Consider the following 22205-nt stretch of genomic DNA (forward strand, 5'->3'; position numbering starts at 1 on the left):
CCACAACGCCCGGCTATTTTTTGGTTGCAGCCGTCATTGTTGTTTTGGCGGGTCCGGGCTGGGGATTCGAACCCGACACCTTAGGTGTACATGGCTGGTGCCTTAGCCGGTTGAGCTATAGGCGCCAAGCCCAGTTATTTTTTTGTTGCTGTTGTCATTGTTGTTTAGCTGGCTGGGGCTGGGTTCGAACCCACCAGCCTTGGTGTATGTGGCTGGAGCCATAACCACTGTGCTATGGGTACTGAGCCACAGAATTTTTTTTCTTTTTCTAGGTGGAGTCTCGCTCTGTCACCCTGGGTAGAGTGCTATGGCATCACTGTAGCTCACAGCAACCTCAAACTTTTGGGCTGGAGCAATCTCTTGCCTCAGCCTCCCAAGTAGCTGAGACTACAGGCATTCAGAATACATTCAGCTAGTTTCTTTTTTCTTTTCTTTTCTTTTTTAAGACAGAGCCTCTGTCGCCCTGGGAGAGTGCTGCAGCATCACAGCTCACAGCAACCTCCAGATCCTGGGCTCAAGCGATTCTCCTGTTTCTGCCTCCCAATTAGCTGGAACTACAGGCACCTGCCACAACGCCTATTTTTTGGTTGCAGCCGTCACTGTTATTTGGCGGGCCTGGGTTGGGGGTTGGATTCGAACCTACCAGCTCAGGTGTATGTCGCTGGCGCCTTAGCCGCTTGAGCCACAGGCGCAAAGCCCCAGCTAGTTTTCCTATTTCTTATAGTGACAGGGTCTAGCTCTTGCTCAGGCTGGTCTTGAACTCCTGAGTTTAAGCAATTCACCCACTTTGGCTTTATAGAGTGCTAGGAATACAGATGTGAGCCACTGCATCCAACAGGAAGGAATTTTTTTTTTTTTTTTTTTGAGACAGTCTTCACTTTATCACCCTCAGTGCAGTGCGTGGCATCACAGCTCACAGCAACCTCAAACTCTTGGGCTCAAGCAATCCTCTTGTCTCAGCCTCCCAAGTAGAGAGACTACAGGAGCCCACCACAGTGCCTGGCTGTTTTTTAGAGATGGAGTCTTGCTCAGGCTCATCTCGAACCTGTGAGCTCAGGCACAGGTTTGGCCTCCCCGAGTGCCAGGACTACAAGCGTTAGCCACCTCGGCCAGCCTAGGAAGGGATTTTTTTTAATGTCTCTCATGCTTGCAGAACAATCAGAAATCAGAATTTGTTTGTGGCAGCTAATCGAATGATCTAAATAGCAATAATACTGAACATTTACTAGAAGTTTGACAATAGTACTTATAAATATAGAATTTATCTACCCACAAGGTAGATAGTTTGTCTCTATTTTACAGATAAGGAAACTGTGGCTCAAACAGGTAAAGTAATTTGCTCAAAGTGACATCTATTCTGCACACTTCTGCCATACCTGACTGCCTCTTATCTGAGCTGGAACCTCACTGTCTTATGTAATAGCACCCCACCTGTGATGCCCTGGTGAATGGGATGCAATGACTTCCGCCGATTCGTTCCTTTCATACTTGCTCGCCGCCAGGACTGCCTCCTATCTTGATGGGTAGATTGCTCTTGTGGAGACAAATGAAGGGATCTTGACTGAAGTCCTTCCTGGTGGCTGGGATCACAACTTTCCCCTTTTGTGAGGCTAGAGTCAAGGCAAATTCTTTCCTTTGAAACACCTTGAGTCATCTCCGGGTTGGCAGATGATTTAGTACACACTTCCACAGAGCTGAGACTTGATTCCACTTGATGATCATGAGTCTTAGACATCACTGGTTGTTCTAGCATTTATTACAAAGAAGTCAAAATACAAAATTCAAACCCACCACAACTAAGTATCTGTGCAAAAAGGTGGAAAAAGAAAGTGAAGAAAACACTTCCCCCAGATCATGGAAACACTGAAGAAGCACCTCTACAAATACATGACTATGTAATTCCAAATCCACCAGGAACCAAGAAAAGATTTGAATATGGCTCAGAAGCCTAAATCCAAGGCAAGAGATACTAAATTACGCTACAACACTTACCTTCCATAATCTCTGATCTAGTCACTGACGTCATCTTGGGCGGGGAACTGTGAAAAAAGGAAAATGAGGTGATCTGTTCTTCACATTTTAGCTCCACTCTCAGTAGAATAGCACCCACCATAGGCCTTGTGCTTTCCAGCCTCTGTGAAGTGCCCTCACTCACCTCTTCCACAGAGAATATCTATTAGTGGTCAGTATCTCTTCTGAATTTCTACAGAACTTATGGCTAGAAATATTCACATCTCTCTTAACACACACTATATCTTATTTCCCAATTATTTTGTGTGTAACTCGTTCCTAATTTGCTAATTCATTGACAACATTATGACCTACTTGGTCTTCCAAATTAGAAAAACCTTGTTATCCTTTACTTATTCTTAGCTCTCTAGATCCAAAATCCTATCCATTCCACCAGCAGTCTCTTTATAATCTTTTCTTCATTCCCACTGTCACTAGTTTCCTTCAGTTCTCACAATTTCTGCTCCCCTCTCCTACTACAAGTCTCTCCCTTAGTTTTCCTACATCCAATAGCTCTTTTCCAATCAATTCTTTTTTTTTTCTGGCCCGGGCTCAGTTTGAACACTACATCTCTGGTATATGGGGGCCACACCCTACTCCTTTGAACCACAGGTGCCACCCTTGGATCAATTCTTTAGACACATGCAGAGATTTTTCTACCTGCTATAAGCTAGTCCCATCTATTTCTGCTCTCTCCTGCCACTCCTATTCCCTATACTATTTTTTTTCTTTTGAGACCGAGTCTCAGTTTCTTGCCCCTGGTAGAGAGCTGTGGCTCATAGCTCACAGTAACCTCACTCTTGGGCTCAAGCAATTCTCTTGCCTCAGCCTCCCAAGCAGTTGGGACTACAGGCACCTGCCACAACGCCCAGCGATTTTTAGAGACAGGGTCTTGCTTTTGCTCAGGCTGGTTTCAAGCCTATGAGCTCAGGGAATATACCTGCTTCGGCCTCCCAGAGTGCTGGCATTATAGCCATGAGCCACCATGCCCAGCTTTTTTTTTTTTTTGAGACACAGTATCATACTGTGCCCCTGGCATTTTTAATCTCCTCTATGGGTAGAGTGCTGTGGTATCCTAGCTCACACCACCTTAAACTCTTGGGCTCAAGTGACCTCTCTGCCTCAGCCTCTCAAGTAGCTGGGACCATAGGCGCCTACCACAATGCCCAGCTAGGGTCTCACTTTATCACCTAGGCTGGTCTCAAACTCCTAGCCTCAAGAGTTCTGGAGCAACTGAAATTGCAGGTTCAAGCCACGGCACAAGTCTCCCTATACTATTTTTTTTTTTTTTTTTTTAGAGACAAAGTCTCATTTTGTCACCCTTGGTAGAGTGTCATGGTGTCACAGCTCACAGCAACCTCCAGCTCTTGAGCTTAGGCAATTCTCTCGCCTCAGCCTCCAGAGTAGCTGGGACTATAGGCGCCTGCCACAATGCCCGGCTAATCGTATACTATTTTTGAATCTTTGCACACATCTGTTCTTCTACTTGTAAAACTTTCCAATCACTTCACTTTGACAGAGTTGGTGGCTACAGGCTACACCCCTTGGTCTCCCTAGCATGTGTCTCCCCAGCAAAACCAATTAGTATTTCTGGTGTCTGTCACAGACAACTGACTGAAAGAGGGCAAGAATGTGACTGGATTTCTATCTTCCACGCCACCCCGCCTTCTCAGCAGAAATCTGTCTGTGAGGGTGCTTAGTACAGAGAAATGAACAGAATAACAGAAGAACATGGAAAAGGTAACAATGAGGAGTGGTTGGTCAAGGATCTCAGTCCTCACTGTCCTTACGATTGTATCGTACAGACTGAAGTCTGGATAGTAAGAGCAACAACTGTCATTTGTTAAGAATTTACTATATGCCAAGACCTGTGCTACGCAAGCATCTTACTAGCATCATCATCCCACCTGATCCTTTCCATAATTCCATAAACACTACTAACTGAAAGATGGTCTTACTAATAACATGTCTAACAAGAAAATAAGTTATCAAACAGAAAACAAGAGAAACAAGTTCACAGTACAATTACCCTTCGTTTAATTAAAATACTTGTGACCTAACTCCTTATCACTAAGAGTTCACAGCCTTGAATGGTCCCTGAGTAGACAGGAGTGTGAGCTATCCGCTTCTCCTGTACCACATCCCTTTTGCTATAAAAAAGGAACTAATTTCTGTTATCAATTTGTTATATGAGAAAAGAAATCCAACACAGTGGCTTCACGCTCACTTTTGTTAACAATACCCTGAAGCAAACAAAGGGAGGGGAGGCACACTGTTGCCCTTTAAAAACATCAGCTGCTCTTCCTGAACCACCTTTCACTTTTTCCCTTCCTTCTTACCGTGGGACCTCTCTCAATCTCTCTGTATCTCTTTCTTTCTTGGAAAAATAAACTTTTTTTTCTTTTCTTTTTTTTTTTTTTTTGAGTCAGAGTTTCACTATGTTGCCCTCAGTAAAGTGCGCTGACGTCACAGCTCACAGCAACCCCAAACTCTTGGGCTTAAGCGATTCTTTTGCCTCAGCCTCCCAAGTAGCTGGGACTACAGGCGCCCGCCACAAGGCCTGGCTATTTTTTGGTTGCAGTTGTCATTGTTGTTCAGCAGGCCCGGGCCGGCTGGAACCCGCCAGCCTGATGCATGAGGCCAGCGCCTCACTCGGTGAGCTACGGGCACCCAGCCAATTTTAAGAATTCTTTCTCCACCCGTAGGGAGCACCTAATAAGTTTCCACCCTTTCACTAACTCCATTTTGCAGACAGGGAAACAGGTTCAAAGGGGCAAAAAGCCGGGCCCAAGACCGTCAAACAGCCAGCCTGGGGGCAGAAGCGAAATTCGAGCCCAGGCCTGTACCTCCAACCTCAACCACTTTCTGGAGTCTAGTCCCCTACCTCTGCAGACAGGCCCCTAACGAGGAGCGTGGCTTTCCCTAGGGTTTTATTTCATCCGGGAGGTCTAAGCGCTCCCGGTACTCACGAGGGTCCGCTGTCAGGGGCAGTGGGAGCAGCGATTCACGCGGGGCCCAAGGGGTACGCGGCCAGAGGCTGGTGCGGGGGGGAGCAGGGCCATATTATGGGAGAAGTCTGAGACTTCCTGACCTCAGAGCGACGCCTGTGCAGTCCCGGGCCACAGGTCACTCTCCGCGGCCCCAGCGGCCCCTCGCGCTACCGTGGCGGGTCCTCCCCGGAGCAGGTAGGGTGTGGGTCCGCCACCCACGCCAGAGTCGCCTGGTCCAAAACTCCCGCCAACCCAGGGCGCTTGCGCGGCCTCCGTTTTCTCGGGCACACGCACGCAGTACGCCCGCCTCCAGCGATGCGCATGCGTACGCCGGGGTCACGGATCTTGCCTGCTCCGCCTCTTTTCGGAGTACTTTGCGGTCCCCATGGCTATGTCACCACCTCCCCCGCTACTCCCCTCGCCGTAATATCGAGTCTTTTGCGTCCCAGGGTCCTCAAAGCCCATCTAAGTCGAGGAAAGAGCCAGAGGGATACTTGCCGAAGGAATATAGCGCATCAGAGGGCATCTGATACCCTGCCCTGTCACTAAAGGTTATCGTTATCTTCCGTCCCTTTATCTTCCTCGCTCCAAAACCGTGAGACCCGTGACTCCTACCAGGGTGGACTGGAGTTCAGAGTTCAGTTTTGCCTCAGCCTAGCCCAAAGCTTTAGGACTTTGTGTCTTTTTACGGCGCTTTCAATTCACAACAAAGTTCATGAGCTTTCCTTTCCAGGAGCCTCATACAGGCCATCTATCCTCAAACTTGCTTAAGCCGTTTGCTCTCCTTCGGAAGCCCTTCCCAGCTGTTCCTACCAAAATTCTCCAATTTTAAGCCTTACCTATCAAATCATCTTTTTCAGAGCCTCCTCCGTGGCTCCAGACTGAAAATCAGGTGTCCCTCTGTCCTCCTTGTAAGCTGTGCCTGTTCCACGATCCCTTTGGCTCTGGAGGGCCTCCAGACAACAGGCTGCTTCCTCAGCACCTAACTTGGTGCCACCAAAATCTCCCTTTGGATTTCCACAGTCTTTTCTTTTAGATCTGAAACCTCCAAATGTTGAATTAAGTGCAGTTACAAAGTCCGAAAGAGAGGTTAAGGAGAGGCAGGTGGAGCTGACTGTAGTAATTCTTCCACAGAAGTTGTGGTGCTTGGAAAAGTTTTCTGACAGGAGGCTGAAATCTGCCTTCCTGAAATTTCCACCCTACAGTTTCTAACTCTGCTGGCTCCAGCAACCATCTGAACACAGAAATTTGCTCTGGGACTCAGAGGTATGCTTGCGCTCTATGCTTGCCCTCCTCCTAAACTCTTCATTTGTTAATGTCCCAGAAACAGAACTCATTGTTCTCAGCTAGGGCCATGCTGGGGCACATTAAGATGATTACTTAATGGAATTCAGACCTAATAAATCCACTATGCCCTTTCCCTGCTTTGAATTCTCCTGTGGCGCCCTCCTGTCCCCCAGATGTATAAGATATATTCCCTGTGTGAATACATCCCCCAGATGTATAAGATATATATCCCTTATAAGATATAAGGCACTGTGTGATATGACCCAGCCTCTTCTTTGAGCTCCCCACTTGAGCTCCACTGCTTTGAATTCTCCTGTGGCGCCCTCCTGTCCCCCAGATGTATAAGATATATTCCCTGTGTGAATACATCCCCCAGATGTATAAGATATATATCCCTTATAAGATATAAGGCACTGTGTGATATGACCCAGCCTCTTCTTTGAGCTCCCCACTTGAGCTCCGCTGTCTTTCTACTAGGTTTCTTTCTTTCTTTTTTTTTTTTTTGGTAGAGACAGAGTCTCTCTTTATTGCCCATGGTAGAGTGCTGTGAAATCACACAGCTCACAGCAACCTCCAGTTCTTGGGCTTAGGAGATTCTCTTGCCTCCCTCTCCCAAGTAGCTGGGACTACAGGCACCCGCCACAACGCCCAGCTATTTTTTGGTTGCAGTTCGGCCAGGGCCAGGTTTGAACCCCCCACCCTTGGTATATGGAGCTGGCATCCTACTCACTGAACCACAGGCGCCACCCCTCTACTAGGCTTTTAAATGTGCTATTCCTTTTCCCTGGAACTACTTTCCCTGAATCTCCCACCTACAACACATCACCACCCCCTTCACCTGGTCAATAAATATCTGTAGCTTAGGTGTCAGTTCAAATGAAGCCTTTCCTGATTCTTCTGGGTTCCCCTGAGTATCCTGTCCTGGGCTCCCCCCTGCCATTGACATTTGATTTTCTGTCTTCCATGCCCACCTATTGTTTCCTCAAGGCCCAGAACAGACCTTGGTCTTAAAAGAGATCTGTAAAGGCGGCACCTGTGGCTCAGTGAGTAGGGTACTGGCCCGATATACCAAGGGTGGCGGGTTCAAACCCGGCCCTGGTCGAACTGCAACCAAAAATTAGCCAGGCGTTGTGATGGGCACCTATAATCCCAGCTACTCGGGAGGCTGAGGCAAGGGAATCGCTTAAGCCCAGGAGTTGGAGGTTGCTGTGAGCTGTGTGACACCACGGCACTCTACCAAGGGCAACAAAGTGAGACTCTGTCTCTATAAAAAAAAAAAAGAGAGAGATCTGTAAAAATAACATATGGTAGCCAGCTTTCAAGATGGCACTAATGATCCCTGCTTCTGGGTGTTCCCACCCTTGTGTAGTCCGCTCCCCTTTGAAGAGAGCTGGTTTATATAACCAATACGATATCACAGAAACTATACTGTGGGACTTCCAAGGCTAGCTACTTGAGCCATGACAAAAGTTTTGAGATACACAAAAATCAGGAAACGCAAAATCCATGCAGACAGAAACAAATGAAGCCCTCGTAGCAACACCAATAGGCTGAGAAAGTTGAAACTTGGATGGGTGAATCAGAAAGGACTCTATTGACTTTCTAGGAAGTGAAATAATGGGCCATACATAACACTGTCTCAAAACTTTTCTAGTGACCCACATATAAAAGACATCATGTCTTCCACCCTGTTCTCTAATAGATCACTTGCTCTGGAGGAAGCTAGCTGAGGACACACAAGCAGCCCTATGGAGAGGTCTACATGGCAAGGAACTGAAGCCTCCTGGGGCCAGCACTAACTTGCTGGGCATGTGAATTAACCTCCTTGCAAATGGATCTTCTAGTCTCAAGGCCTGTGCTAAGCACTGAGGACACAATACATGGGCCTGGAAGATAGGCAATGCATTCTGCAGCCTGACTGATAACTTGACTGCAACCTCCTGAGACCCTGGATCAAAACTACCCCGCTCCCAAATTCCTGACTGATAACATCTGTGGGGTATAATAAATGTTCTGGGATAACTAATCAACTGCAATAGATAATTAACACATCTAAAAGTGTCATTTTTTTCATGATACCTTTTTTTAGTCTCTTATAGAAAAGTTCAATTTTATTTTTCTTGTTTTTGAAGACTCTGTATTTATTTCTCAGTGGTCATGTCACAAGTGGTGGGAGATGCTGAAATATCAGCAGTTTGCAGCCAGAACATCTGGTGGCCCCTCACAAGTGACTCCAAACCAGCCAGCTGGCTGTGGCATTCCCAGGGTTTCCCCCTTCCCAGGCAAACGGGTGGAGTGGAATCAGGTTTCAAATCTGCTGGGGGCCGCACCCACTCAGCTAGAGAAATAAGAGGCCAAGTCCACAGCAACTGTTCATATGACATACTTTATTTCCAATCTACAACAATTAAAAACGCTTTGTAAGTTTACACTGTACAATTATTCTCATGTCTGAAATAAGACACAGGGGCAAAAAGAGCTGGTGGATTGGACTGTGGTCATCCTAGCACCCGATCCATCCTGGGAAGGAGCGTTTTGAAGATAGAAGTGGAGAGGAGAGAACAGTGGACAAGAGAGGTGGACAGTTGGCCCAAGGATGCCCTTGGTCCCTTCCCTCCCAAGGAGCCTTTCCCTGGAGGTCCCCCAGGGCCTACAAATGCAGAACCCTCACCAGAAAAGCAGGCTGAGGGAAGGGGGCTTCACAGTTTTGGCGGGGGTGGGGGGGGAGCAGGGGGGGTGCTGGGATGAGGAGGAAGGGCAGCTTCTGGCTCTCTTCCCAGCGGCTGGAGGTTGGAGCTACTTTTTGGCACTATCTCCAAGGTCTCCCTGGGGTTGGGGTTGGAAGGGATTTAGAGTTCTTTCCTTGTGGAGTTAAGTTTCTTTCAGTTTGAAGAGAGGCCATCTGGCCCATGGTGAGGTTCCCAAGGGGTTAAGGACAGGGTCTCTTGCCTCCTGCCTCCCCAGGTCTCCCACCCCCAGCCTGGCTGGCACCACTCACACAGCCACACAACTTGGTTTTTGTAAAACCAAGACAAGTGGGAGAGGTGAGCAGGGCTGGAACCAAGCCAGGACCAGAGAAAAGAAAAATGTATACCTTCTCCAGGCCCTCCAACTCCTAGGAAGAGGAGGGACTATAAGATTGGTTTTTGGTTTTTTTTTTTTTTTTTGAAACAGAGTCTCACTTTGTCACCCTGGATAGTGTGCCATGGCATTATAGCTCACAGCAACCTCAAACTCTTGGGCTCAAATGATCCTCTTGACTCAGCCTCCCAAGTAGCTGGGACGACAGATACCTGCCACAATGCCCGGCTAGTTTTTTTCTATTTTTAGCAGAGACAGGGTCTTGCTCTTGCTCAGGCTGGTCTGAAACTCCTGAGCTCAAGCAATTCACTTCCCTTGGCCTCCCAGAGTGCTACGATTATAGGCATGAGTCACCATGCCCAGCCAGGGTTGTTTTTTGGGGTTTTGTTTGTTTTTTTTTTGAGACAAGAGTCTCACTTTGTTGCCCTAGGTAGAGTGCTGTGGCGTCACAGCTCACAGCAACCTCCAGCTCTTGGGCTTAGGCGATTCTCTTGCCTCAGCCTCCCAAATAGCTGGGACTACAGGCGCCTGCCACAATGCCCGGCTATTTTTTTGTTGCAGTTTTGGCCAGGGCCGGGTTTGAACCCGCCACCCTTGGTATATGGGGCTGGTGTACTCACTGAGTCACAGGCACCGCCCCAGGGTTGTTTCTTTTGTGGGTAAAGAAAAGTTTCCAATCTAGGAATACAGATGATGTTGGTATTTTCCACCTATTCTTGGCCTGGTCCAACCCCAGTCCCTCCCCAGGCCGTACTAACTGCTAACTTAGATCAGCAGTTGGCAGACTCCTGTGCATGTCAGAATCGTCTGGAAGGCTCCTTAAATCCAGCCTCCTGGGCCCCACAACACAAGTTCTAATTCAGTGGGTCTTGGGTAGAATCAATAATTTGCGCTTCTCTCAAGCTCCCAGGTGACACTCCTGCTGCTGGAACACAATATGAAAACCACTGGCCTAGAATGGTGCCCCCAATCATCCCATCCATAGTGACCTGGAGCCCCTGGGCAGTGCTAAGGAGCTGGGCCACGGCTGCAAGGCCTAACTTTAGAGGCACATAATATCTGGGAAGCTGCCATGAATGGTCTTGGGGTGAGCCCCCTGTGCGGAGAAGTAAACTAAGGCACAGAGAATGGTGGTAGAGCTGAGAAAAGAGCCAGGATACCAGGGCCCAGGGGGAAAAGGATGGGGCTGCAAGACCCCAAAACTTGAGGGGATGCTCTGGTGTTCATCATAGGATCAGAAAACTGGGAGGGCCAGAGAAGTTAAGAGATCTGCCCAGACTTTGGCCAGGTCTCCAGACCTCCAGCCAAGGTCCCTTTTCATGGGAGTGGTCTGGGTGGTTTCAGAATGGACAAGAACACACTCTTCCCCCTCATAGAATAGAAATGTGTGCTGGGGAAAGGGGCTGGCGGGATGCTAAGGTTATAAGAAAATTCAGGGGAGGGAATGGTGTGGGGAGGACTTCCCGGGAGGGCTAAAGGGCTGGATGCAACAGTAAGCCTGGGGCCAGAAAAGGAAAACCTGGCCAGGGGCCAGGCCACTCCATCTGCCTGCAGGAGCCAGCCAAGGAAAGGAGAAGGCAGGAGGGGAGGCTTTGGAAAATGAAAACGCTAATAAGAGAGAGGATGGGTGGGTGGTAGGGAGCAAACCGATTGAGCCCAGAGAGAAGAAAGGGCTCAACCAAGATCACAGAAAAGCAGGGCAATTCTCATTTGCCACTGGGGATGCAGAACCTCTCGTGAGTCAGGGAACCGGAGTTCTGGTCTCCACGCTGCCTCTGGTTTTCTTTGTGACCTTGGTAAGCCACTCCCTTCTCTGGGCCTGATTCTTCCTGTAAGCAAATGAGGCTAGACACAGAACAAGTATGGTACAATTCTACATACAGGAGGTATCAAGAATAGACCAAACTACAGAGAAAAAAGAGTAGAGGTTATCAGGGGCTGAGAGAGGAGGAATAGGACATTACTGTTTGGTGAGTAGAGTTTCAATTTGTGATAATGAAAAAAAGTTCTGGAAACAGGCTCTGCGCCTGTAGCTCAGCGGCTCAGGCGCCAGCCACATACACCTGGTTGGATTTGAACCCAGCCTGGGTCTGCCAAACAACGATGACTACAACCAAAAAATAGTCGAGCATTGTGGTGGGCACCTGTAGTCCAGCTACTTGGGAGGCTGAGGCAAGAGAATCACTTAAGCCCAAGAGCTGGAGGTTGCTATGAGCTGTGACACCAGCCACAGCACTCTACTGAGGGTGATATTGTGAGATTCTGACTCAAAAAAAAAAAAAAAGTTCTGGAAATGGACAGTGGCCATGGTTATACAACATCATGAAGGTACTTAAAGTGGGGTCAGGCATGGTGGCTCACCCCTGTAATCCTAGTGCTTTGGGAGCTCAAGATGGGAGGACTGCATCCAGCCAAGAGCTGAAGATCAGCCTGGGCAACAATGAAACCTGTCTCTACAAAATAAAAAAACTTAGCTTGGCATGGTAGCATAAGCCTGTAGCTACTTAGGAAGGAGGCTTGAGCCTGGGAGTTGGAGGTTGCAGTAAGCTATGATCATGCCACTGTATTCCACTCCAGTCCCAGAGAAAGAGCAAGACCTTGTCTCAAAAATAAATAAATAAAAAGGTTAAAATGTTAAATTTTATGTAACATTTTGGTAAAAAAAATTTTATTATTATTATTTTTTTTGAGACAGAGCTTCAAGCTGTCACCCTGGGTAGAGTGCCGTGGTATCACAGCTCACAGCAACCTCCTGCTCCTGGGCTTAAGCAATTTTTCTTGCCTCAGCCTCCCAAGTAGCTGGGACCACAGGCGCCCACCACAACGCCCGGCTTTTTTTTTTTTTTTTTTTTTGGTTGTAGTTGTTATTGTCTGGCAGGCCCGGGCTGGCGGGCTGGATTCAAATCTGCTAGCTCTGGTGTATGTGGCTGGCGCCTTAGCCACTTGAGCTACAGGCACCAAACCTGCCACAACTTTTTATAAAGGGGGAAGAGACTAGTCCTGATTATGTTATGATTTCCTTTCCTTTCTGTTCATGAAGATTAGTGAGGGAGGTTAGGGAGCTGACATCCCACAGGGCCAGGACACTGAGAGGCTGGCCTGGGAACAATGCTTTTCCAAGTAGACTTGCAGGCACAGTATAGTATTTGGTCCTCACCACAGCTATGTGAGGTAGAGAAACTTTATAGCTGGGGAAACTGAGGCATAGACTAGCCACATGATCTGACTAAGATCATTCAAGTTGGTGGCAGTTTATTATTATTTTTAAATAGTCACCTGGAAAGCATCTTTGCATCTTAGTTTAACCTGCTGAAACACCAACTGGCTCAGAGGCCTTTGAAGAAAGGACATAGGTTATAGATTAGTAGCAGAAGACTTTGTCTCCTGGGGCAAACTTGCTTGCTTCCATGACTGGATGATGAGAATATAAAACCTTGCTGTGTTTCTCTTTTTACTATGGCTGCCAGGAAACTCATTCGAGTAAAATTTAATCACCCTATTATGGAATTACATCAGGTGGATTTAGAGAATAATTTGTCTTGCTTTTTGACTTTTTATTTTTGTTATCTTATTGAACGCTATGACCAATATTGTAAATGGCTTCTGATGCCTTTTGGAATCGCTTAGAGTAATTAAATCAGAGTTTGGCTGAGGAGGACCTCGTCCCTTATGTCCCAGCTCAGTGCTCGATGCTCTTTTTAAAATATAGCACTGTAGTGATTGGTTAAAAGAAAAGATGGCCTAACAGTCAAGGCCATGAACACAAATGGCATAGTCAATGGTGCTTAGGATCCGCCGAGAGAAGTCAAGGTGGGGTCCAGGAATCTGCATTTTGAACATGCCCTCAGAGGATTCTGAAAAAGGAGAATCGCAGACCACCTTTTAGAACACATAGGTCTAGAACCTGGAGAGGACTGGGTTGACCAGTGGCACTTTGGGGGTGTCCTGTATCCACATAAAGTCCCCAGTGGAGCAGCAGGTTTGCAGAGAAGGCAGGACAGAGAGGGAATCCAAGTTCTTTTTTTTTTTTTTTTTTAGAAATAGAGTCTCATTTTGTCACTTTCGGCAGAGGGCCGTGAAGTCATAGCTCACAGCAACCTCCAGCTCTTGAGCTTAGGCGATTCTCTTGCCTCAGCCTCCCAAGAAGCTGGGACAACAGGCGCCCACCTCAACACCCAGCTATTTTTTGTTTGCAGTTTGGCGGGGGCCGGGTTTGAACTTGCCACCCTCAGTATATGGGTTGGCGCCCTACTCACTGAGCCACAGGCACTGCCCAGGGAATCTGAATTCTTATCTAAAGTTGATAACTTTCTAGGTGGGTGCTCTGTGATGAGATCTGCCCCTCAGTTTCTTCCTTTGCAAAATGAGAGCCCTAACCCCTATCCTGCCAAGGCTGCCTCCCAGAGTTGTCCCTGAGAGGTCTCAGGAAGATGTAGGTTGGGGAAGTGATTTCTAAATAGTACAGTGCCCTGGGCAGGATGTGTAGGGGATTATTATTAACAAAGAGGTATGGGAGCTTGGGGGTCTGAAGAGGCTGGAATGTAGGACGTTCTGGATGGGAGGACATGCCTGGATGTTGGGTAGACAAGAGGAGAAGAGGTGGGGTGATAGAAGCATGAAAGGTGCATGGGAATGGATGGGTGTGAGGGAGCCATGTTCGTGGCAGGGTACACGAGAGTCAAGTCTTTGGGCCCTCATACTTGTCTCCTGGGAGGCCAGCTGGTACAAGAGTATCCCTGGGGACACTGAGTGGGGGAGCCCATTTTTAGCCCATAGAAATCAAGACCTCTTGGAGGTTGGACTTGGTGGGGAAAGAAATGGGGGAAAGGGCCAGCAGGGGATAGGGAATTGGATTCTGATGACTTGTGCATGCAGGCCTAAGCGTCACAGATGCACCAAAGTAGTTTGATTTTCATTACAATAAAGTCACTATTGCACCAAAAAAGGTATGATTTGGCTCTGGAAAGGTCAGACATAAACAACATGAGGTTGCCCAGTTTAGGGTCAATCATGCCAATTGGTTCCCTGCTTCCCCCCAACCAACTGATGTCAACCCCATGGAGCCAAGCCAAGTGGTCTGTAGGGGATGGGGACACCACGGTTCCTTGGGACTTTGGTTGAAGAGAGAATAGAGATGAGAAAAAGAGAAAGAAGGAAAGAAGAGAGGAAGGAAGGGGCACAGCAGAAGGGTGAGAAAGGGAAGGGCAGCGTTCCTTCCTAGGACCCAATCCTCCAGGGAAGCCCTACTGTGGGTCAGTTTTCTGCTTTGGGAATGTTACCAAGACTAAAAAGGCATTTGAAAAAACAAACAAACTTAGAAATTACATTCCAAAAGAGCAAAGAGTTTTTATAAACCAACCCCCCACCCCAAAAAGGAAAACACAACCAGTTACCAAGTAAAATGCTAAGAACCAAACCAAACCAATATTTACATGTAACATTTTCAACCCCATTAAGCCCCAGGTCCCGAGGCTTCTACAGGAACAGTGATGAGTGGCCTCAAACAGAGACATGCAGGAAGTAGAAACAGGGGCTTTACTGAAAACCAAGATCTGGAGTCTCCAACAGTGGCTGGGGGCCTACGTGTTGACACAACGAAGATGACAAGGACAATCTTGGATGAGGACGATGGTAAGGCTGAGTGGTCCATAGGCCTTGGGGTTCAAGTCTCACAGGGATTTCTCCCCAAGGCCTGGGTGCAGCCTCCCTGGCCCTCTGCAGCTCTGGGAGGTGGCAGAAGGCCTCTGGTGGCTTGTGGCCTGGTGTGAGTCCCCTCATCTGGAGATAATCTTGGAGGGTCCCCCTAACCTCTTGGATAGAAACAGCAGCACCCCAGATGGGAAGTGGCCCAAGGCTCCATTGGCCTGCCCACACATCACTATGGCATGATGACATGGCCAGGATTGGCATGACCCTGATGTTCAGGGAAGGGAGCTGAAGGCCCTGGACAAGCTGGTCCAGGTGACGCTGAAAGGGTGGGATGGGAACTGGCAGGTGGGAGGAGGGAGCGCAAGGGCATCTCCTGAGTCCTGGGGGCAAACTAGCAAAGCTGCTGGCTTTTGGTGTTCCTGATAAGGAATTCTGCAGATAAGCTAATCCATCCTGGTGTTTCCATTCTGGGTCCCCAGCCACTTACAGGAGGGCTGCATGTCTCTGTGTGTGGGTGTGTATGCAACCAAAATGGGTTCGCTGGCACCAAGGAGGAGCCCACGTGAGGCCCTCCTCACCACACTGCAATGCGCCATGCTGCAATCCAACCAATGGCTCGGGTGGCTCACAGTTCATGTGGGATGTGGGGAAGGGCAGGCCAGTGGGTTGGGAGAAGAGCCATGAAAGGCATAAGGCTAAGGAGAGAGGCTGGTGAAAAGGCTGCAGGCTGATGAGAACCAAGGCAGGCTGGTAGACGCTCTCAGGTCCATGTGCAAAGCTGCAATAAACAACATTCTCCAAGTTCAGTCCTGTTTTCCTGCACGTTCTCACTTGGGGAACTTGGAGGGATTTCCATGCTCTTAACAGAGCCTTAGTAATCCATGTTCAACTCACCAAAAAAAGTTGTCAGAGGGAAGGAGGAAAAAGAGAAGGGAAATGGAGAATGTTTGGGGAGTGGTGACAACAGTCCAGCCCTTTGCCATGTCAGTGGGTGTTTACAAACTGACCGGTGGTGCTGGGCAAGTACTAGGTGTGGAGTAACAAGTAGCGTTCTGAGGCCAAATGGCCAGCAGTGGAGGGGAGCAAGTTGCAGGGCTCCAGCTCTGTCAAGGGGCCCTCCAAGAATGACCAGGACACCAGGGCTTGGTCTCCAAACCTGGCTGCTGAGCAGCCTCATCTACACATGGGATCCCATGCCTGTCCATGCTGTTAGAAGGCCCACATTGTCCCAGTGGCAAGAATATGTGTCTCAACCTCCAATAAATTACCTTAGGGACTTTGGGGGTAAATTAAATTATTAAAATAAAGTAAACCGCCTTAAATATTTATAATAAGAAAAATTCAAATAAGCAATCTAAGCAAGAAGTGTGTTTCCAGGCCCCAGTCTACTGCTGTGTCCTGAGCTCTGGCCTCCTGGAGTTCTCCTTGGCCTAACCCGGCCAACTGGAGTCTCTTATGGGGAACATCTTTGCCCCCACCAGCTGCAAGATGTAAACACAGTGGAGATGTGGTGCCAGCAAAAGAGGCCCTGAGATCAAGGCAGTGGGCATGTAGGCATTTCTCTATGCACCAAGTCTTAAGACTGACTCTACCTATTTCTGTCCTCAAGAAGTCTCCTGGGAAGGATAGGGCCCCTCAAGTTACCTTGGCAGAGGAAACAATCTCAAAGGCTCCCCAACTCTACACACTCCCACCTTATCTCCCAGTTCTTCCTGCATCCAGGGTATAAGCAGGGAGATCCAGGGCTCCAGGATGCCAAGCAGATACTTGGCACTGGCTTCAGCCCTATCATACCCCCCACCCCAAGTCCTGGAAATCTGGAGCAGTGGGGCTGAGAGGAGGAGGTGGCAGAGGGAAGGAGGGGATAGTGATGGTGCCCGGCCCAGCTCTATCAGGAGCCCCACGTGGAGCCCTGCAGCAAAGCCTGTTCTTCTCCGTAGGGTCTCCTCTTCAGTGAAGGGGTGCGTGGTCAGTAAGGAACATCTCTCTGGGCCCTTTTCCCCAAGGGCATCGCCAAAGGTGTACCCTTCCCAGGCTCTTCCAAGAAGTGAGCATAGGTAGAACCAGAAGAGGCTCTCCCTTAGGACCCAGGGATCAACTCGAGACAGATCTCTCTGTAGATGCTTCCAAAGCCCATTTTTGGTCTTTCTCCCACTCATTGCTTTCCCCTGGGAAATTGGGGCTCACCACCCAGAGGTCAGCAGGAGACCCTGCTTTACCTTTACGTGAAAGCTGCTCTGTGGCAGTGTTGCAGCTGCTACACCTCCAGGGCCAGGGTGATGCAGAGGGCACGGCCCCTCACCTCCTCTGTGCTGGTTCCTTCCTGCTATCCGGGGCCGGAGTTGGTTGAGGCAGGGAGCTCTGCTGCTCTGTCACTCGCTAGGGGGTGCTGCCCTCTCGTCCCCGCCCCAGCTGGACTCTGAAGGGTGCAGCCTGCACTTGGAAGGAGAGTGGCGGATGGCAGAGCGGGACGACCGCGAGAAGCAGGAGGTAAGAGACTGGGTGCTACAGTCACAAATGGCATCCTAGGAGGAGAGAGGTGGGAAGTCAGGTGGAGTCAGGAGGCACAGCCCCTTGGGGCTGAGTGGCCAGCAAGGCAAAGAATCTGGACTCAGCCAGCCCATGGACCAGGACCTGTAGCCCTTTGCTGAATCAATTTTTCTCTTTATTGTTTTTCTCTGGTCACAGCAATAATGAGTATTTTTTTTTTGGAGAAAGAGCCTCAAGCTATCACTCTGGGTAGAGTACTGTGGCATCACAGCTCACAGCAACCTCCAACTCCTGGGCTCAAGAGAGTCTCCTGCCTCAGCCTCCCAAGTAGCTGGGACCACAGGCATCCGCCACAACACCTGGCTATTTTTTGGTTGCAGCCATCATTGTTGTTTTTGGCAGGCCTGGGCTGGATTCGAACCCGCCACCTTAGGTGTATGTGGCTGGCGCCTTAGCCACTTGAGCCGAGCCAGCAATAATGAATACTCATTATAATATAGTCCAGCCTAGGCAGAGATGAGAGTGGACACTGTCCGTGGTCCTAGACATCCAAGGTAAATTCTTTTTTTTTTTTTGAGACAGAGCCCAGAGCCTCAAGCTATCCCCCTGGGTAAAGTGCCATGGCATCACAGCTCACAGCACCTCCAACTCCTGGGCTCAAGCAAGTCTCCTGCCTCAGCCTCCCAAGTAGCTGGGACTACAGGCGCCCATCACAACGCCCAGCCATTTTTTGGTTGCAGCCATCATTGTTGATTGGAGGGCCCGGGCTGGGGATTCGTACTCACCACCTTAGGTGTATGTGGCTGGTGCTTTAGCTGCTTGAGCCACAGGCGCCGAGCCCCAAGGTAAATTCTTAACACACCATACATACATACATTTACCAAAATGATCTCATTTCCTATAGCTTTTTTTTTTTCCCCATAGCTTTTCCAATTGCAAAACGGGGGCACTTACTCAGTGCCTGTGGCTCAGGGAGTAGGGGGCTGGCCCCATATACCAAGGGGAGTGGGTTCAAACCTGGCCCCTGCCAAAACTGCAAAAAAAACAAAACAAAACACACCAAAGGGCGGTGCCTGTGGCTCAGTGGGTAGGACGCCAGCCCCATATACCTAGGGTGGTGGGTTCAGGCCTGGCTCCAGCCAAACTGCAACAAAAAATGGCCCAGGCATTGTGGTGGCGCCTGTGGTCCGAGCTGCTTGTGAGTCTGAGGCAGGAGAATTGCCTAGGCCCAGCAGTTGGAAGTTGCTGTGAGCTGTGTGACACCACGGCACTCTAGCGAGGGCGATAGAATGAGACTCTATCTCTACAACAACAATAACAACAACAAAAAAACAGGAGCACTTTCCTATCACTATGTATGTTTAGATCTCCTTTCTATAATGGCTCTATACCTTTCCATCGAATGGAAATAATTTATTTACCTAAATTATTTTTGATGTGCACTTGGGTAGTTTCTAAGTTTTTACTATTACCATTAGACAGGCATAATGTTTAAAATTGTTGCTGTAGACTGCTTGGTTCAAATTTCAGCTGTACCATTTGCTGGCTGTGTGACCTTAAGCAAGCTACTCAACCTCTCCCAGCCTTGAATTCCTCCTCTCTAAGAAGGAGGACATGACACTTTTCTCAAAGTTGCAAAAGTCAAATCAGATATGATATGGAAAGTGACTGATATGGAACCTACTTAGCATTCAATAATGGTTAGCAGTTTTTATTAATAATGTCCTGTATTTCTTCCTTTCTTTTTTTTTTTTTCTTTTTTTCAGAGAGGAGGTCTCTTTCAATTGCCCAGGCTAGGTACATTCATACCTCACTGTAACCTCCAACTCCTGGGTTCAATTAATCCTCCTGCCTCAGCCTCCCAAGTAGCTGGGACTAGAGACAGGTGCTACCACACCTAGCTAAGTTTCTGAATTTTTCTCATAAAGACAGGATCTCACTATGTTGCACAGGCTGGTCTTGAACTCCTGGGCTCAAGTGATCCTCTTCCCTCAGCCTCCCAAAGTGTTGGAATTACAGGCATAAGTCGCCATGCCTGGCTAGTACATTCCTTTATACAAGTATCTTTTTCCACCTATGTGAACATTCTATAGACTATATTCCTAAAAGAACTACTGGATCAATGGGTGGCATGTACCTTTTACATACTAAAAAATATTTGGGCCAATTTTTTTTTTTTTAATTTGAGATAGAGTCTTACTCTGTTGCCAAGGCTAGAGTGCAGTAGCATCACCACAGCTCACTGCAACCTAAAACTTCTGGGCTTAAGCAACCTTCCTGCCTCAGCCTCCTATGTAGCTAGGACTATAGGCATGTGCCACCACATTTGGCCAATTTTTATAAGTTTTTTGTAGAGGCTGGGTGCAATGGCTCACACCTGGTAATAGTAGCACTAGGAGGCTGAGGCAGGAGGATCGCTTGAGGCCAGGAGTTAAGAAACCAACCTGAGCAGAAGTGAGACTCTATCGCTACAAAAAGTAGAAAAATTAGCCAGGCAAGGTAGTATGCACCTGTGGTTCCATCTACTCTGGAGACTGAGGCAGGGGGCTCTCTTGAGCCCAGGAGTTTGAGGTTGCTGTGAGCTATGATGATGCCACTGCACTCTAGCCCAGGAAACAAAGCAAGACCCTGACTCAAAACAAAATTTCCTTTTTGTAGAAACAAGGTCTCGTTGTGTTGCTCTGGCTGGTCTCAAACTCTTGGCTGATCCTGGGCCTTTCAAAGTACTAGGATTAAAGGTATAAGCAACAGTGTCCAGCCTGGATCAACTTCAAAATCAACATCCAAAATCCAGCCAGCTTTGTACAGTTGTTTCTTTTTTTTTTTTTTTTGAGACAGAGCCTCAAGCTATCCCCCTGGGTAGAGTGCCATGGCATCATGCTCACAGCAACCTCCAACTCCTGGGCTCAAGCGAGTCTCCTGCCTCAGCCTCCCAAGTAGCTGGGACCACAGGCACCCACCACAACGCCTGGCCATTTTTTGGTTGCAGCCGTCATTGTTGTTTGGCGGGCCTGGGCTGGGGATTCAAACCCACCACCTTAGGTGTATGTGGCTGGCGCCTTAGCCACTTGAGCCACAGGCGCCGAGCCTGTACAGTTGTTTCTTGATGTAATGCTGGTTATATGAGTGTGACAGTTAATTTTTTTGTGTCAACATGACTAGGCCATGAAGTGTGCCAATATTCGGTTAAATATTATTCTGGATGTATCTGTGAGGGTATTTTCAGAGGAGTTTAACATTTACATTTTTCCCAATGTTGGTTGGCCTCATCCAATCAGTAGAAGGCCTAAATGGAAAGAAAGAACGGACAATCCAATTAAGAAATTATTTTTTTTCTTTTGAGACAGAGTGTCACTTTGTCACCCCTGATAGGTGCCATGGCATCATAGCTTACAGCAATATCTCAGACTCCTGGGCTCAAGCTATTCTCTTACCTCAGCCTCCTGAGTAGCTGGGATTACAGATGCCTTCAACAATGCCCAGCTATTTTATTTCTTTCTTTATTTATTTACACAGAGTCTCACTTTGTTGCCCTTGGCAGAGTGCTGTGTCATCATAGCTCATAGCAATCTCAAACTCTTGAGCTCAAGTGATTCTCTTGCCTCAGCCTCCCAAATAGCTGGGATGCCCGCCACAACACCCAGCTATTTTTAGAGACGAAGTCTTGCCTGAGCTCAGGCAATCCACCCACCTTGGCCTCCCAGAGTGATGGCTATTGTTTTTATTTTTTATTTTATTTACTTTTTTTGAGACAGAGTCTCACTATGTCCCCTTGGTAGTGTGCCATGGCATCACAGCTCACAGCATCTCAAACTCCTGGGCATAAGTGATTCTCTTGCCTCAGCTTCCCAAGTAGCTGGGACTACAGGCACTTGTCACAACGCTCGGCTATTTTTGTTGTTGCTGTTTTTGTTGCAGTTGTCATTGTTGTTTAGCAGGCCCCGGCCAGGTTGGAACCTGCCAGACTCAGTGTATGTAGCCAGCACCCTAACCACTGAGATACAGATACCAAGCCCTATTTATTTTTACAGATACCGAGCCCTATTATTTTTAGACACAGAATCTTGCTCTAGCTCAGGCTGGTCTCGAATTTGTGAGCTCAGGTGATCTGTCTACCTTGGCCTCCCAGAGTGCTGAGATTTCAGGCGTGAGTTGCTGTGCCCGGCCAAGTAAGAAATTGTTTTGGCCTGACAGCCTTCAGATTCAGACACTGGCTTTTTTCTGCCTTCAGACTAGAACTAAACCTTCAGCTCTTCCTGGGTCACTGAGTCTGCAAGCCTTTTGATCAGAACTAAACCATAAACCTCCCAAGTTCCCAAGCCTTCAGACTCAGACTGGAACTGTATCATTAGCTCTCTCAGTTTCCCACTTGCTGACTCACCCTGCAGATCTAGGGACTTGCCAGACTCTATAATCACATGAGCCAATTCCTTATGATAAATCTCTCTCTCCCCCTCTACTCTCTATATAGCCTATTGGTCCTATTTCTCTAGAGAACTCTCTCTACAGACATAATGGCTGTATTCAGTTTGTGAGAATTTAGTGAGCCATCCTCTTACAGTATGCTCAGTATGAATATTAAATTTAAATTTTAAAGTGTATTACAATAAAACTTTCAAGGAGGCTCGGCGCCTGTGGCTCAATCGGCTAAGGCGCCAGCCACATACACCTAAGGTGGCAGGTTCAAATCCCCAGCCC

General features: G+C 48.1%; 2 protein-coding genes across 2 annotated transcripts in view; both read right to left on the reverse strand.

Annotated features, from left to right (window-relative positions):
• Nucleotides 1-2026, reverse strand: part of DSN1 (DSN1 homolog, MIS12 kinetochore complex component) — a 23739-nt gene extending 21713 nt beyond the window's left edge. The window contains exon 1 of the mRNA XM_012804094.2: nucleotides 1993-2026. Within this exon, the coding sequence (XP_012659548.1) occupies nucleotides 1993-2026 (34 nt within the window). The remainder of the gene's footprint in view (nucleotides 1-1992) is intronic.
• A 14764-nt stretch (nucleotides 2027-16790) lies between these two features.
• SOGA1 (suppressor of glucose, autophagy associated 1) overlaps nucleotides 16791-22205 on the reverse strand; it is a 77710-nt gene continuing 72295 nt past the window's right edge. Inside the window, exon 15 of the mRNA XM_012804191.2 lies at nucleotides 16791-17542. Coding sequence (XP_012659645.1) covers nucleotides 17390-17542 — 153 coding nt within the window. The 3' untranslated portion in view covers nucleotides 16791-17389. The remainder of the gene's footprint in view (nucleotides 17543-22205) is intronic.

This window comes from Otolemur garnettii, unplaced genomic scaffold (genome assembly GCF_000181295.1).
Source record: "Otolemur garnettii isolate 467f Iridium unplaced genomic scaffold, OtoGar3 scaffold00025, whole genome shotgun sequence".
NCBI lineage: Eukaryota > Metazoa > Chordata > Mammalia > Primates > Galagidae > Otolemur > Otolemur garnettii.